Source organism: Chinchilla lanigera, unplaced genomic scaffold, assembly GCF_000276665.1.
Source record: "Chinchilla lanigera isolate Chin_1 unplaced genomic scaffold, ChiLan1.0 scaffold00082, whole genome shotgun sequence".
NCBI classification, from domain to species: Eukaryota; Metazoa; Chordata; class Mammalia; order Rodentia; family Chinchillidae; genus Chinchilla; species Chinchilla lanigera.
The window spans coordinates 2,268,680-2,284,647 of NW_004955483.1; the positions used below are offsets into that span (position 1 = coordinate 2,268,680).

General features: G+C 41.1%; 2 protein-coding genes across 7 annotated transcripts in view; one reads left to right on the forward strand and one right to left on the reverse strand.

The window, feature by feature from the left end:
* The first annotated feature begins 2,452 nt into the window (after positions 1–2,452).
* On the forward strand, positions 2,453–5,307 carry LOC102007897 (chromosome unknown open reading frame, human C6orf229). The gene is made up of 2 exons (XM_005403358.2): positions 2,453–2,800; positions 4,799–5,307. Exons 1-2 carry the CDS (start codon positions 2,533–2,535, stop codon positions 5,227–5,229), a joined length of 699 nt encoding a protein of 232 aa, XP_005403415.1. The 5' UTR covers positions 2,453–2,532; the 3' UTR covers positions 5,230–5,307.
* A 9,531-nt stretch (positions 5,308–14,838) lies between these two features.
* Positions 14,839–15,968, reverse strand: part of Gmnn (geminin, DNA replication inhibitor) — a 61,465-nt gene continuing 60,335 nt past the window's right edge. For 4 of the 6 annotated variants that reach the window (XM_013503810.1, XM_005403363.2, XM_005403361.2 and 1 more), the window contains one exon: positions 14,839–15,577. In XM_013503810.1, the coding sequence (XP_013359264.1) occupies positions 15,422–15,577 (156 nt within the window). In that variant the 3' untranslated portion in view covers positions 14,839–15,421. The remainder of the gene's footprint in view (positions 15,578–15,968) is intronic. The other 2 variants (XM_005403360.2, XM_005403359.2) reach the window with 1 other exon arrangement.

The window sequence follows — 15,968 nt, forward strand, 5'->3', positions numbered from 1 at the left end:
TAGTGGATTCTTAAGCACAGTCTCCACATATGTGATGTGCTAGTTGCATATTTTCTGGCATAATCGTTACACATTTGGCTTGGACAGCACACATGTCGGTGTCTTCAAACAGGCCAACCAGACCAGCCTCTTTTGCACCAATAGCTGTGCTCTAGAAGCGAAACTCTGTTTTGAAGTCCTAAGTAGTTTCTCAAACCAGACACTGCAAATCCGTTTGTGAACCAGAAGTTCAGTGGACTTCTGATAACATTTAATTCCATGGGGTGTCATAGTCTTCGTCTATAACTGATACTTCACTCCTCCAGTAGAAGAATGTTTGCCGGGCGCTTTACCACTGGTGCATTTGTGAGTACTCTGCTTTGTATGAGCCCTGGTCTAGGGGCCTCCTTAGTAACTAACCCTTCTCCTCTGACCTTGGCCAGCGAGAGATGCTGCTGCTGTTAGAGAGTGATGGCTGTGAACCCAATTCTATCTTGGGTATCCTGTTGCTGGATCCAAATCTGCCTTAACGCACAACGTTCACTTCAAGAATGAGGGCCATCACTATGACTATATCTGGTGACGGGTTCAGAAGAAGTCTTCGAATTGGTTGGTGGGAGGAATTTGGAAAGGTTTGGAGAGGTGGCCTAGAGAAATCCCAGAATGTTGTAAGTGAAGTTTGATAGGTGATTCTGATGGAACTCAGAAGATCAGAATACTGATAGAAATGCAGAGAGTAGAGGACAGGCTCAGGGGTTTCAAATGGAAATATGGATTCTGTGGGAATTGAACTACATGCCACTGCTGTTACATTCTGATGAAGAACTTGCCCATTTCCTTCCTGAGACTGTGGTAAACTGCACTAAGATAGCAGACTAATTAACTTCCATGAGGAAATTCAAGGGAGCTCAGCATTCAGACAGTGGCTGCTTTTAGTCACATGTACAATTAGAATCAGAAGGAAAAACAAATAAGAGAGATTCAAAAACTTGCAGTTTGGCCAGAAAAGGACCATATCAAAATTGTGGCCAAAAAAGATGAGTTTGTAGCTGGGCGTGGTGGTGCATGCCTGTAATCCCAGCACTGGGTAGGCCTAGGCAGGAGGAATTCTGGAGAGTTTGACACCAGCCTGGGCTACAAAGTGAGCTCAAGGCCAGGCTGAACTGGATAGCAAGACCCAGTCTCAAAAAGACAAAAAAAAAAAAAAAAAAAAATGGGTTTGTTAAAGAGGTTAGCACCATTAAAAAGAAGCCAAGTACTTCCTTCCCCGCTGGGACAACAGGAAAGATTCTTGAGGACATCTCAGAATCTGATAGGATCCTACCCATTAAGGCTGAAGAGTGTTAAATTATAAAATTGTTTCAAAGAATTTCCTTTAAAGAAAGCCTGGGACACAGAGGCTACTTTAGGGAATTTGTTCCTCTGGATTCCTTTCCCAGTGTTCTGTCTTCTAGACACTCGGAGACCACTACAGCCTTGATTCAAATGAACCTAGCTACTGCTCAAGATGGCAGCAGACCTTGACATCATCCACAGGATGTTGGTTCTTAGGCATATATAATGGAAGAGTTGTGGGGGTCACAGAGGCTTCCACCCAGATTTCAAAGAAATCCCTGCAAGACAGAAAAAGAAAATCAAGAGAATTGTTATGTCTTAGTAGGTGGACATAGGTACTGAGGAGAAAGGAGTGCCAAATGCTGAGGTCTGGTGATTGAATTCAGCAGGATAAAGACCTTCATTAGAAGCATTAATGGGCAGTTTCAGGGTTTTGCTGCATTTAAAATCCTATGCAGAGTCCGCCCAAGAAGACAGAACCAGAGAAGACTTGAGATGGCAAGTATGGCAACCAAAGAGCTATGCTACAAACAGAAGTAGAGAAACAGACATGCCGTAGCTGAGGGGAGGGAGTATATAGGCCCAGAGAGTTTTTTTTTTTTAATGAGAAAAAAAATACAGCATGCTTACTGATATGTCAAAGGATCTGATTGAGATGGAAAAATTATAAAGACATAAAGAATTGTAGAGCACTATCTTTCAGTGGGGTGGGAGGAACTAGTTGAAATCTGCACAGATAGGGAGGCCTCTTTAGCATCTGGAAGAGTCAGAGCATGGAGCAGAGATGCAGACAGATGGGTGGATAGGATGCAGAGTTGCAGAAGTACTCTTTTGATTACTTCTATTTTCTCAGAAAAATCAGGTAAAATCTGCAAATCTACTCTGATTTGGTAACAGAATAGTCTTAAAACCATGAAAGACCAATGGAAAGGAGCCCAGTACATGTTGGAATAGACAGTTCCAAGTAGGCCCTGCATAACCAAAGGTGCAAAGGCCAGGATGAGTTCAGGATTTAGTTGTTGAGGTTTTGTGTCCCAAGGAAGTAAAAGTAAACTTGCTTTAGTTGATACTGCAGGAAATGTTCAATAGGAATTTAGGATATATATTGCTTTCCCCTGGTTTGTATATTCCATTCTAGTGTTGCCAAGTGATGTGTTCTGGAATTCTTAACCATCACTACCAGTTGGCTACCTGAAGCATCGTTGGCCATTTAACAAAATGACTGAAAAACGCAAGTCTTTATATATGCGAATTGGGGTTCAAATACGTAGGTATTTCTCCAGGCTGCGGACCCAACTCCGGAAATGTTGGAGTGTCATTGTTAAGGGCTCTTTTGTTAATAAAGAAGAAGAACCTAGTCTTCCAACTGATAGTACTTTTTACAAGGAAAGAATTATAGCACTTGGCTACGTGTTGAAGAATAAATCTCTGTCCCTTGAAATAAGAGCTCAAGCTGCGAAGAAAATTGGACTTCTGGCCTTCACAGGTATTGACTTAATCAGCTGTGTTAAAATAGGTGTTGCATGATATTTTAGCTTGTTAGAACACTGTAATTTGGTTTTTTTAGTTCTGTTCTCAAAACCCTAGTAATATTTCTTTTGAATTATTAGTGTTTTATCTTATACCACTACAGATTTAACTACTTTTTCTTGAAGAATCTCATGTTTTAAAAGGTGTCAACCAAATAAATTATTAGTTAGATCTTTCCCATTTGTGTTACTTATTATATATACATATGTGTGTGTGTGTGTGTATATATATATATATATATATACTGAAATTGCCTGCCAAAGTTTTCACTAACTGCCAGACACACTGATACATACCTATAGTTTCTGCTACTCAGGAGGCCAAGGCAGGAAGATTGCTTGAGCCCAGAAGCTCAGAGCCAGCCTGGGCAACATGGTGAGACCCTATCTCAATAAGCAAATAAAAATAAAAGTCTCCAGTAATAGAAAAACATCACAGGCTACACTGAGTTGACACAATTTCAACCTAGTAATATGATTCTAATGCACAATAAAAGTATTTGCTATTTTATTTTTATCATATAAAAATGTATTACATAGAAAATGTCTTAGACACATCAGTAAAAACTTAATACTCTTAAAATAGCTACTAGGAAAGCCAATAGCTGTTATCGGTAAAAGGCAACAATTAATGTGTACTTTGCTAGAAAATAAATTAGTGGTAAACACTAATTAAGCACACGCTGCTCTAATTATCAAGTCCAACTCATTAAACGTTTTTTTCTAATAAATTTTTGGATATGTAATGAAATTTTATACCATCTTCAGCATCTCCTAATCACAGGTTTTAGCTGGAAGCCACAAGCATATTAATTGTTTTTTTTTAAGTGGGCAAGTTAATTGCTTAGTTTGATAGACTAAAACTTTCAAAGAGTTTGTCCCTGAGGAAAAAAAAAAACAGTAAAAGAAATCCTTCCTGCCAGCAGGGCTGGAGACCCACCTGCAGAGAGCTAGAGAAAAGGCAGGACATTCCTGAGGTTCCCCCCACCCCCGTGAAGGAAAGACAGCGGTGTCTACCACCTGAGCTGACTCCACTCCCTAAATAGCTGTATTCACCTTTAGGGGAAGACCTAGCTAGTAAAAAGGATCTGAATTCTTTAGTTTGGTGTTATTTTGCCTCATCTGTATTAGTGGGAAATCAGAGAAAGACCTTACACCCAGCTTCAGCTATAGTTTTAGCAGTGAATAGAATATTCCTGGGTCTCTGGGGCTAATGTATGGAAGTGAGAGAAATCCAGAGTGGATTAGAACTGCAGCACCTAGACTCTAACCACCTATGTCAGTTCCTCCTCTCCATCAAGCTGTGTTCATTCAGTGACTTTTTGATGCATACCTTGATGAAGTTTAAGATTGACCTACAAAGACCTGGGGCTCAGTTATACAGTGGGTAAAATCCAGGACCAGGATGAGTCAGTAGCCAAAGGAAGAAAACCTTTAAGGACATGTTCCTTTCAGATCTGCAAAAGAATTGAGGTACGAAATGTGTGAGAATGGGGCAAGGGACAACTCCTACAAGGCTTTCTCCTACCTCCTACGAGGTCACCTCTTGACTTTGAGGCAATCCTTTTCTTTCTGCTCTCATATTTTGGTTTCCATGTTTTTCTCCAGCACTGAAGACAAAAAAGTGTGGAACTTGATTAAAGGATCAAGGGTAGAACCTTAGGCAGGCAGTGACCTTCCCACACTTTTCCTTGCTGATCAGTACACATGATTGCATCTTCCCAGCAACATGAGAAAGGGGAAAACGCAAAGTATCCAAAGTGTCATCTGCGTGGAAAAAAAATGTGAACACAGGGGCTGGGAGTGTAATGAAGCCTTGAATTCAGACCTCTGCACCACACACACACACACACACACAGACACACACATACACACAGAATGTGGACATTTATGAGATTATGAAATGTTACTGGATATGCCGAATACCTCTGGATATGCAACTACTTGTTTTACAGGAGGACCAGGTGCTGAGAAACTTGCAGCTGAGTACATGAAAGAAGTAGCTCACTTGTTGCAAAATGATATCGTGGCACCCAGAATTAAGATCCTGCTGCTCAAGGGTGTAGCGTGTTGGTGGTACTTGAACCCTGGGAGCCAGAAAATGACCAAACACCTGAACTTCATTCATATTCTTACAGGATTGTTGGAAAGTCCTCTTGAATATTCCGTCAAGGGAGGAAAAAGCAGCCTCCTACTCCTCGTTAAATTTTGGACTTGTTATGCTCTCTGTGTCTTAGTGTACAATAACTTATCTTTCATAGGAGAGCTTAAAAACTACAATGCTCTAAAATATAATTTGCAAATATTGGCTTCTGAGAATTGGTTTGGATGGCCTGAGAATTTTGCAGAACTGCTGCATCACCTAATTTGTCTTTATAGTAAGTAATTTCTCTAAATCAGTTACACGATGCAGCTATCTGTGCCACTGTATTATCTTGGCAAGAGACCTGAAATAAATAATAAAATATGATATATTATTCTTTAGTGTTATCTTTGGTAGTTGAAGAGAAATAAAATGAAAACAAAGATATTAAAGCACACAGATATAATGGGGAATATGCATAGTTATAAAATTGTGCAGCTGAAATACTTTTGCTACTCCTTATACAAAATCCAGAGAGATTGATTCTCTCCATTGTCTACCATTAAATCATGAAACCTTTTTTTTTTTTTTTTTTGGTACTGGGAATTGAACTTAAGACCTCAAGCTTGCCAAGCAGGCACTTGTGCCGCTGAGCTATATCCCCAGCCCAAAGCTCTTATTTTTTAATATCTATTTGAAGCTGATTAAGAACTTATACTTCACTATTGATTTTTCATGGAGGAAAAAGCCTATGCTGGGTTCTTATAATACCATATGTGTCTGTGGTTAAAAAAAAAAAAGACAAGAAAAGACAAAAGAAAGAAAGAAAGAAAGAGAAATTATTGGAATTTTTCAAAAGTTACCTTGTCCCCAGCATGATGGCACATGCCTATAATCCCAGCACTCAGGAGTCTGAGCCAGGAAAATCTCTGTGAGTTTGTGGCCAGGCTAGGCTACATAGTGAATTGAAGGCCAGTCTGAAGTACATAGTAAGATCCTGTCTCAAAAAAAAAAAAAAAGTTTGTAAAATGGGAACTCATTGGAAAACATGTTACCTATGTAACTGTTTGGAACAATGGTTTGGGGAGTTACTGGGCAATACCAAGGTCTAGGAGTGAAGCTCAGCGATAGGGCACTTGCCTGTCATACACAAGGCCCTAGGTTCAATCCCCAAGCACCACCACCACCCCAAAAAAAGAAAGAAAAGAAAAAAGTTGTGCGTGTTTGTAATTACACTGTACCATCTCTAGCAAAAGCAGTATCCATCAGAATGAACTATGTTCTTTCATCTTTCACAGATGAGAACTTTGGTTGAGCTGTGCCTTCATGTAATGCTTCCACCTTTCACAAAGAGAACAGTAAAATAGGGCAGTTTCCTGATCCTCACCTTACTTCTTGGAGGAACCTTGTGAGGGACATTAATCTCATTGTTTTAGTCACTTTCCCATCGCTGGGACAAAATACCCAATGCCCACAGCAGAGGAAGAGAGGTTTATTTTGGCCGGTTCACTCCAGGGCAACCACAGGCTGGCAGAGGGGCATGGCAGAGAAAATGGTGCTTGGCCCACGGCAGCCAGGAAGCAGAGAAAGCAGGGAGGAGCTAGAGACAAGAACACACCTTTCCAGGTCACATCCCCAGTGACCTTCTACCAGCACACTCAGCTGTGAGTTCACCAGTGGATGAATCCATGCTGAGTATAGCACCCCATAATCCAATCATGAGCCCCACTTTCGAAGACCCCACCTCTGAAACATGAGGCTTTTTTTTGTTTGTCTTTTTTGAGACAGGGTCTTGCTATGCAGTTCAGGCTGGCCTTGAGCTCACTTTATAGCCCAGGCTGGCCTCGAGCCCACAATGATCCTCCTGCCTCAGCCTCCCGAATGCTGGGATTACTGGTGTGCGCCACCACGCCCAACTAACATGAGGCTTTTGAGAGACAGCCTAGATCCTAAACTGTAACATTCATCATTATATAGAGTGCCTTCAGGGGAATCTCCTGGGAAATTTTCTCGGAATTTATGAGGTGGGATCAAAACAGTAAGTGTTCAAATTTTTTCTCATGCATTACAGTAGAAGAAACATTGCCATTAATTTCCATCAAAATCCTTGCCATCTCTTCAAACACTCTATCATTCTTGCCCCTTTCTGAAGTAGTTCTGGATGTCCTCTTTCATGAGTGTCTTCAGTTGTGCTGTCCTGACTGCCTCAGTGTCCTGAATAGATTCAGAATGTTCACCTTTCACGGTCATTTCGACTTTGAGGAGGAGCCAGAGGTGGCATGGTGCCAATCTGGGAAATATGACGGATGAGGACACATTGTAATGTTTTCATTTGACAGAAATTGCTGTAGCAAAAGTGAGGTGTGACATGGAACACTGTCATGATGAAGAATGAAACTTTGTACCCATTACTTAGACCACTTTCTAAGCACATCATTTCTTAAATACTCTAATAAACCCTCATAAGCATGTCTGCACCAACAGCAACACTGTCACCGTCAGCAGCCACCCCTCCACTTCCTTAACCAACAAGGCCACATTGCCCAGCTGCCTGGCTCCCTGCTCCAGCCCCAGCCTCTCCTCCTTCCTGAAAGCAATTTCTACAGGGATGGCATTGACTCCAGGGGGCACCTTCCTACCTTCAGTCAGCGTCACCACCACCATAAGAAGTCCCTGGCGCCCTCATAGCCTTGCCCAGCTCCAGCAGCCTGACCATCAGCTACGCCAACTACTTCCAGCACTGGGTCTCCAGGTTGTCCTTATTCAGGTTCCCCTCCCTCCCTGTCAGCCCCATGTGCAACAAGGGCTAAGTCAACACCAACATTAGGGTGGCAGCTCCACCTTCCCTCAGGTGCAGGACCCTGGGCCCCCGTCCTGGGCCACCATTCCACATTCACAGTGCTGCCCATGCAGAACTTTCTGGCCCAGATGGCAGATGTGCACCACACTCAAACGTTGGTAGACAACAGCAATGGTTCAAGTCCCCAAAAAAGCAAGAATCTGTCTTGTTACAACTATAGGGCCCACTGTTACCACAGTCAGGACTGCAAGCAGCTGTCCATCATGAACTTTGACTGACGAGGTACTTTTAGGTTAAAATTCATCCCTTCAGCAGAAAGTCTGGACTCCATAGACTGATATTTTCTTTTATCAACAGAAATTATTAAGTCATGGAAATATAAGGAAAACTAAACACAAAACAGACATCAAGCTGCTATTGAGTTTGATATTTTTAATCCAATGCAGCCTTACTTACTACACTGAACAGAAAATCTAGCTTAGACATGCATCAAACTCAATTTGTTGCCAATACCCTAGGTTGGAGCTTGAAGACTTACCAATGGACCTCTCCATGACTGGTGACACAGTCATTGTCTTAGTTACTTTTCTTGTCACTGAAATCAAATCTCAGACACTAAAGTTAAAGGAGGGAAGGTTTATTTTGGCTCATAGTTTGTAGAGGTTTCAGTCCATAGTCAGTTGGTTCCAGGGAAGGATGGCGTGCAGAGGAGAAACAGTCCATGGTAGGACAGGCAAGAGGCAGCAAACAGCCACCTTCTTTCTGTCCCTTTATATTCCATGTCTGATGCCATCCACACCCAGGATGGAGCTTTCATTATCCACACCCAGAACTATGCTACCAATCAGTGGATTAATTTAGTACCACACATCCTTAATCCCAGTGTCACACACCCTAGATCCAGCCAGCTCTGAAAAGCCCCATTTATGAGTCCATGAGCCTTTGAGGGGATAGCTAGACACAAGCCATAACAGTCACCTACACCTCAGTGACAACGCCGAGGCCCCGGTCTCCCAAAGATCATCATCACATCGCTGGTCCTTCTAGGTTCACACACAGTTCCAGAGCAGCTACACACAGTCTGATCGAGACTGAAGGTTGGAGTTCTTCACAAGGAGTCCCCTCCATTGGCCTCTGAACACCCCTGGGTTAAGGATAATGTTAATTTTATTTTGTTTTGCTTTGTTTTTTTCTACGGTGTCTAGGCACTAATCTCTGGGATTTTTAAGGCTTTTTGGTAAAAGAACATAGCCTGATGTAGATCTCTCCAGTTTGGGAGATAGACTCCTCTAAGACCCATTAGTATAAGAATTGTCAATAATGCAGTCACTCAGACAATGTATAGTTAGTCCACAACAAAGATTGAGTCCACAACAGAGATTTCAATATGTCCTTTGGCCTTCAAACAGCTGTAGCAGTCCCAAATGTTCAATTTTTTTCTAGCAAATAAATTTAGACTACATTAATAAACAGAAATAGTTCATTCTAAACAAGTTCATGGCTAAGGGCATGAGTCCTAGGGAATCCAGTTGCCTAGGCTTGAGCTCATACCTCCTGTGAGTGGCTTAAAGCATGCCCCCCCCCCGCCCCCGCCATAAACCAACACCTGCAGTACAAGAGGAACTCAGCTTTGTGGGTTTCTGTGGCCAGTGCTCCTCATTCTTAGGGAAGCTGGAAGCTGTGTCGTATATGGGCTCCTTCAGGATCCCAGCCCAGGGCTGAGGCTGGTGGAGTCACACTCAGTAGTAACTCAGTCCCACAACCCAGGAGGACAAGATTTGAAACTTTCTTCTGTCGGCTTTTGTCTTAGGCTGTGTGCTGATGGTTCATGCCATTAAAATGACATAGAGAACTTGAACTGAATAGAAAGTGGCGAGACTCAGAGAGACACTCGGTGGACACACCCTGGACCTGAGAACTCTCATTTTTAAGAAGGAAGTGAACATTCCCCGCTCTAGGCTTCTGTGTTTCAACCCACAGGAATGAGAACATTTTGGTCTAATATTTAGGAACTTAAATCTTCAACTTTAAGGGACTTTTCTGCTCAAAAAAATTTAAAATATTAAAGCCTTCAGTATTAAAGTATTGATTAATGAGGTCTTGTTGGGTTTTTCAGTTGAATATTTGTTAAGAAAATCACATTCTTAAAATGGGACAATCAATCTCATGCAATTGTTCTAAGTCAAAAGAACATCCTAAAACCTGAGGTTCTGTGATACGAGGCTTCAAAATTTGAGATGTTTCCCAACTTCATGAAAACTAAAGCAAAAAGTTACTTTTTTTATGAAAGGCTTTTAGTAGAATTTTATAGTGTTATTTCAGAATTTTATTTCTATAAAATGCAGAATCAACCAACCTCTGTATTCTTCTCTATTGATGGTACACAGTATGACACACAGTTTTGAAGTAATGGTGATGCTTATTACAGCAGCAATTAAGGGGATGTTACATTGATCTCTCCCTTAACTATAAACACTACAAAATGGTAAATAATGAGAACTGACACAACTCTGTCTTAAACAGTACCAGAATGGAATTTGCCATATTATGTTAAAGGAACACTTACAATGCTCCTTGATGTTTATGATTTTAATATTTCTGAAGGCCATTACAGTGGCTTGGATATATGCTGAAAGCCAACTTTTGTTTTGTTTTTTGTTTTGTTTTGTTTCGTTTGGTTGGTTTGGTTGTTTTTTTTTTGAGAACGTCCCATTATGTAGCCCAGGTTGCTTTGAACTTGCAGTGATCCTCCTGCCTGTTGAAATTACAGGTATGCACCACCAGGTCCAGGAGAAATCCAAATTTTTAAACTCTGGTTTTTTAAACAAAGAAGTATTTTAAATAAATCTTAACACAGTGAAATTGATTGAAACTGTCTCATAGCAAAAGAAAAATAGTTAATACAATTAAAAATTTCAATTTTTTGTTCAGTCATCCATATAGAAGAATAAAAGTTGTCTGCTGTTATCCTTATAACTCTTTTGGTAAATATTAGAGGTTAACCTGAAATACAACAAAAATTTCAAGGAGAAACTTCTATTTGAAATGTGACACTTACAGTCAAGGTAATGAGTCCTGACACTGTCACAGCTGTGTCTGTCATCAAGGCCCTTAGAAAACCTGCAGTTTGTTTGAAAGCATATATTCGGGGGGAGACCTCTCCAACAAGGTTGTCCCCCAAAAACAAGAGATACGCAACCTGAGTGAGCCCTGTGCTGCAGAGTAAGTGCATGCAGTATCACCTCTGGTGAATCTCCCCCAAAGCAATCCGGTCAGGGAGCCTGAAAGCATTTCACCAGTTGGACACGCAATACACTGGCTCTGCTGAGACCTGTTCCTGGAGCCCAACTTGGCCTCAGTGCTGTGATAGCCATGTGGGTGTCACCCCATGGCATCTGAGCCTGTGTTAGAGACTCCAAGGATGGGGACAATGGCATGTGCAGATGGAGTAGAACATAATGTTGGGATAAAACTATTTAACCTTTATTTTTTAAGGAAAATATTCAGTTTTCCACCTTATTTTCTAATTTTTTATTTCATGGTAATATTGAAAACTGGAAAAGTGTTTAATGTTAAAACTCCTAATTGCTAAAGACCACTGACAAGTTATAAGATGGCGCTTAAAATAAAAATAAAGACAAAATATTTTCTTGAGCTCATATATATAGCTGGATATTAAACAAACCAGCATCATCTATGATCCCTGCAAGACTACAGGAGTCTGCTCATCAGGACTTTGAGGTCAGCCACAGTAGCACCTTTGCACCTTTGCCTAAGGTAGCACCTTTGCCTAAGGTAGCACCTTTGCCTAAGGTAGCACCTTTGCCTAAGTCACTGGCTGTGATGTTCCCAAGGAACACAGGCTGGCCTTGGCCCCTCTCCCAACCCAGATAATGATGCCCTGTGGGAGCGGGGTCACATCCTCCCTGCTCCATCCCCTTAGTCCTTTTCCTACTTCCTAATGTCTTGTCCAACGCCTTGCTAGGTTATGTCCTGGAAACTGGTGGCACTGTGCCTGTGTAAGTCTTAAAGGTTGTACGAGAAGCTGTCTCCTTGCTAAACCTTGTCCCCAGGATGGGCGTGTGGGAACTGAGCAGGATGGGCTGTCCTTTCCAAAGCTCACATGGCTCCCAAATAATGTCAGGTGAAAGTGAAAGTCAGCTGGGGATATAGCTCAGTGGCATAAGCACCTGCCTGGCAAGCGTGAGGTCGTGAGTTCGATCCCCAGTGCCGCAAAAAAAAAAAAAAAATCCATTGATTTGGGCTGGGGATTTAGCTCAGTGGCACAGCGCCTGCCTGGCAAGCGCAAGGTCATGAGTTCGATTCCTGGTACCAGAGAAAAGCCAAAAAAAAAAAAAAAAGTGAAAGCCACAGGGTCTGAAGAGGCGGGGCTGTTGAACAATCCCAAGGGCCCACAGGAAAGCAAACATCTTTAAACACTTGCAGTATTCTACGAAACCACAGACTGTGCTGGTGGAGGCCAAATCCCTGCCTGCTACCTGGGGTGAGGAATGTCCCCAGACCCAGCTCCAGCCATGAGAAGGCTGTTGAGCTCACACGTGTTAGTCCTCACATGTACACAAAGACAGGGCACCAGTACCAAGGCTGAATACAGCTTCTACTGGACAGTTTCTTTTTAGGAATGAAGAAAAATTCTCCCATTTTGAGATATTCTTTTGTCAATTCTACAAAATTGCATGTAACCTTATATTTTTAAAAGAACAGTTTTGTAAATATTTAATAGTCTGCTAATTTGGTTTTGAATTGTAAACGTCATGTATTCTGTTTGGGGGTTTTGTTTTATACTTTGCTAAAAAGGAAACTACATTTTTAGAATGTCATGCATACATCTAATGTACTGAAAATAAAATTTTTTAAGGAAAAACAAAATATAAGGCTTTATAATACTGAGACTTCATCACAGGTACAAAATGAGCTTGCACAATTCCATCAATGCCAAAAATCCTAATCAACATCACCCTGATGCTGGATTTTTTCAGCAAGAGAATGGGGGTGATTTCCAGGAAGAACTCTGAACTTTGGCCTCAGGATATAATCCAAGTTTCATCTCTATGATGACATTTCTTAAAAAGCTGGAATCTGAAGCAGCCCAATAGCGCTATTTCATTTCCAACAAAATTGGTAAAAGTTCACGTTATTGCATTGTTTGTGATCGATCATTCACAGTACACTTTTGAACACTCCTCTCAATGACAGCTCACAGATAATGACTGCACCAAACAAGTTGACACACACCATCACTCAGGTCCCACACACTGCTTCTTGTATTAAAGATCCTAGCCTTTCTGCTGGGTGGGACTCAGAGCCACATTCACCATGTTCTGAGCATACCTCTAGAAGCAGAAAGCCTGTGTTTTGCTAAGCAATTCTCCTTAGTGATTTTTGTGAATTATGTAGCGCAGCTTCTCAAACTGGAACCGTTTATAGAAATACATTGAGAGTTGAAAATCAGAGGCCCCATTTAGAGACTTACAACACTATTAATACTTTTTCAAAATGCTTTTCAAACTGGACATGGTGGTCGCACACCTACAATCCCAGCAATCAGGACAGTGAAGCAGGATCTTGCAAGTTGGAGCCAGCCTGGGTTACATACTGAATTCAAAGCCAGCCTAAACTACATAGTGAGACCCTGTCTCTAAATAAATAAATAACATAGTGAGACTCTAAGTAAATAAATAATGATGGTTATTTTGGTATTTTTCATGGCTGATATATGTAATGTAGTATGATTTCCTTCTTTGTGCACCTATTTTCCCTGGAGTTGTTTTGGTTTTAAATTTTTCTTTTCTTTGAGACAGGGTCTTGTTATGTAGTCCAGGCTGAACTTGAATGCACTATGGAGTCCAGGCTAGCCTCAAACTCAAGGTGATGCTCCTGTATTAGTCTCCTGAGTGCTGAAATTACAGGTGCACACTGCCATGCCCAGTCCTTGTTCTTAATTTTCTGTACAGTTATCACTCTCATCTCACACTTGCTTCTGCATGTGTAATACTGCAACAGTACTACATAAGTAACTGTCAGGTCTAGTTTCTTCTTAAAGATAACACAGCATCATGGAGCCCAGAAGCCTCCAGCTATTTGTCAAGCAGCCAGCTAACAAATACAATCTACTAAAAAAAAAAATGCATACACACTTCAGGAAAAGAAAAACTGGTATAAATATTTTAACAGTAAATTTATTGAAACATCATGAGATAAATATGTTACCTTTGGCCTCTACAATTACAAGAGGTGCTCAAAGTGGTGGTCATTAGCTTTTGACACTACTTAGCATGGCAAACTGCTGCTGAGGTAACTTTGGCCATTGAGATTGCTGCACATACACTCTCCATTTCTTCAAGGGCCGCCAGTGCAGTGTGATACAGGACATCCTCTAGGGTTCCCCATACAAGGGTAACACCATCTGTTGAAAAAATACACTATTTTTTTTCCTGCAGTGTGTATACATCTTTTTGTGGACTCTGTATTTAGGGGTTTCCTTCAATATCCACACCCCCCATCATACCTCCATGATGGAGCTTGTATTTCTCATACATCTCCTGCCTCTCTGTGGCTCATCCTCACAACCGAACTTAGAGATTTTCTAGTACGTTACAGAGAGACACAGGAAGTAAAATTTGAGAACTTGCATGCCCAAATGATGTCTTTACCCTTCACTTGATCGGTAATTTGATTTTAGTTTGTCCCTGAGCCAAGAGGAGCAGCAGAAAAGAACACCACCAGCTCTCACTCCCCAAAGCAAGGAACAGCTGTGCCACATATATTATCTTCCCAAAGTCACCAACTGGGTAAGTCACCCCCACTGCAACCAGGAGCTGCCTACTGCAGGAAGCAAATATTAGATACGGAAAAGCATACATGCAACCCACTAAAAATGTAAAAACTTTCCTTTTTTGGTGGACTCTGTACTTAGGGGTTTCCTTCAATATCCACACCCTCCATCGCACCTCCATGTTGGAGCTTGTATTTCTTGTACAAGCAAAGAAAAAGGAGCTGCTCCCTCACTTTCCAGAAGCTATCTCTATACAGTATGCATATATACCTCTCTTGATCCTTGCTAACACACAGTAGTACACAAACCAGTTATCTCTGATTTAGTTCTACACAGTTTATTCATTTCTGCTGCTTGACAGTATTCCACTCAGGGAAATTTGTGGAAAACAGATTGTCGTGCTCCACTCCAAAAACTACTCAGAGTATCTGAGAGTGGGGTCTGAAAGTCACTTGTGCAGTTAAGTCTGAGGTACAGCCAGGTTTGACTTGAGAGTTAAAATATGTTATCTCAGTCTAAATGGGGGTAAATTCATCTTCCCCTCATTTCTTCCAAGACAGTAACAGAAAGCAAACAATGTAACAGCATAGAAATAGACACCTTTTCTATAGACTCTTCATACTTCATTCTTCTAAGATATATGATGTTCAATAGGAAATTGAAGTTTATTTATCACATCATAAACACAAGTCATATCTGACAACTGAGTGAGTGAAAATATTATTTACATAAAACACAGATTAAAAATATATAGTATTTGAATACAATATTAGGGTCCCAGGAGTCAAACAAAGAAATGTGATTCCAGCCTTTGCATTATGTACTTATTTACTCTGCTACACAGAACTAGAGTGGAGGTAAACATTGGCAGTGTATCTCAAGTCTAATATTAATGAACTTCATGTACTTGGCTTTGCATCTGTAGAAGATACGATTTCTTCACATGTGCCACTTTCTGAGTCTTCCACTTCGCAATCCTCAGCAGTTTCCTCTTCAGAATCAAATTCCAGGCTATCCGATGATTCAGAGTTACCCAGAGGTTCACTAGACAGTCTCTTAAAAAATAAACCAATAATGTATTGTAAAAACTTAAACTCAAGTCCACTGTCAGTACGGTGATGTAACTGACCCTCGATGCTGTATTCAGAGCTTTTTCATCTTGCCCCTCAATAAAATTTACTTACAAACAGTATGTGTTTTATCAATATCAATGTCTCTACCATGCTAGAGTAAGTCAGCAAAATCAGTGTTTAACAATGTGCTAATTTTTCAAACCACTTGTTCTCAAAGCACAATTTTTTTGTTTCTGTTTTTTGAGACAGGGTCTCACTGTGTAGTTTAGGCTGGGCTTAAACTCATTAGGTAGCCCAAGCTGGCCTCAAACTAGCAGCAATCCTACTGCCTCAGCACCCTGGGATTACAGGTGTGCACTACCATGTCGCTCAA

Coding starts and splice junctions, on each gene's coding strand:
- LOC102007897 (XM_005403358.2), top strand. CDS start 2,533: ATGACTGAAAAACGCAAGTCTTTATATATGCGAATTGGGGTTCAAATA. Junction 2,801..4,798: donor TGGACTTCTGGCCTTCACAG/GTATTGACTTAA, acceptor CTTGTTTTACAG/GAGGACCAGGTGCTGAGAAA.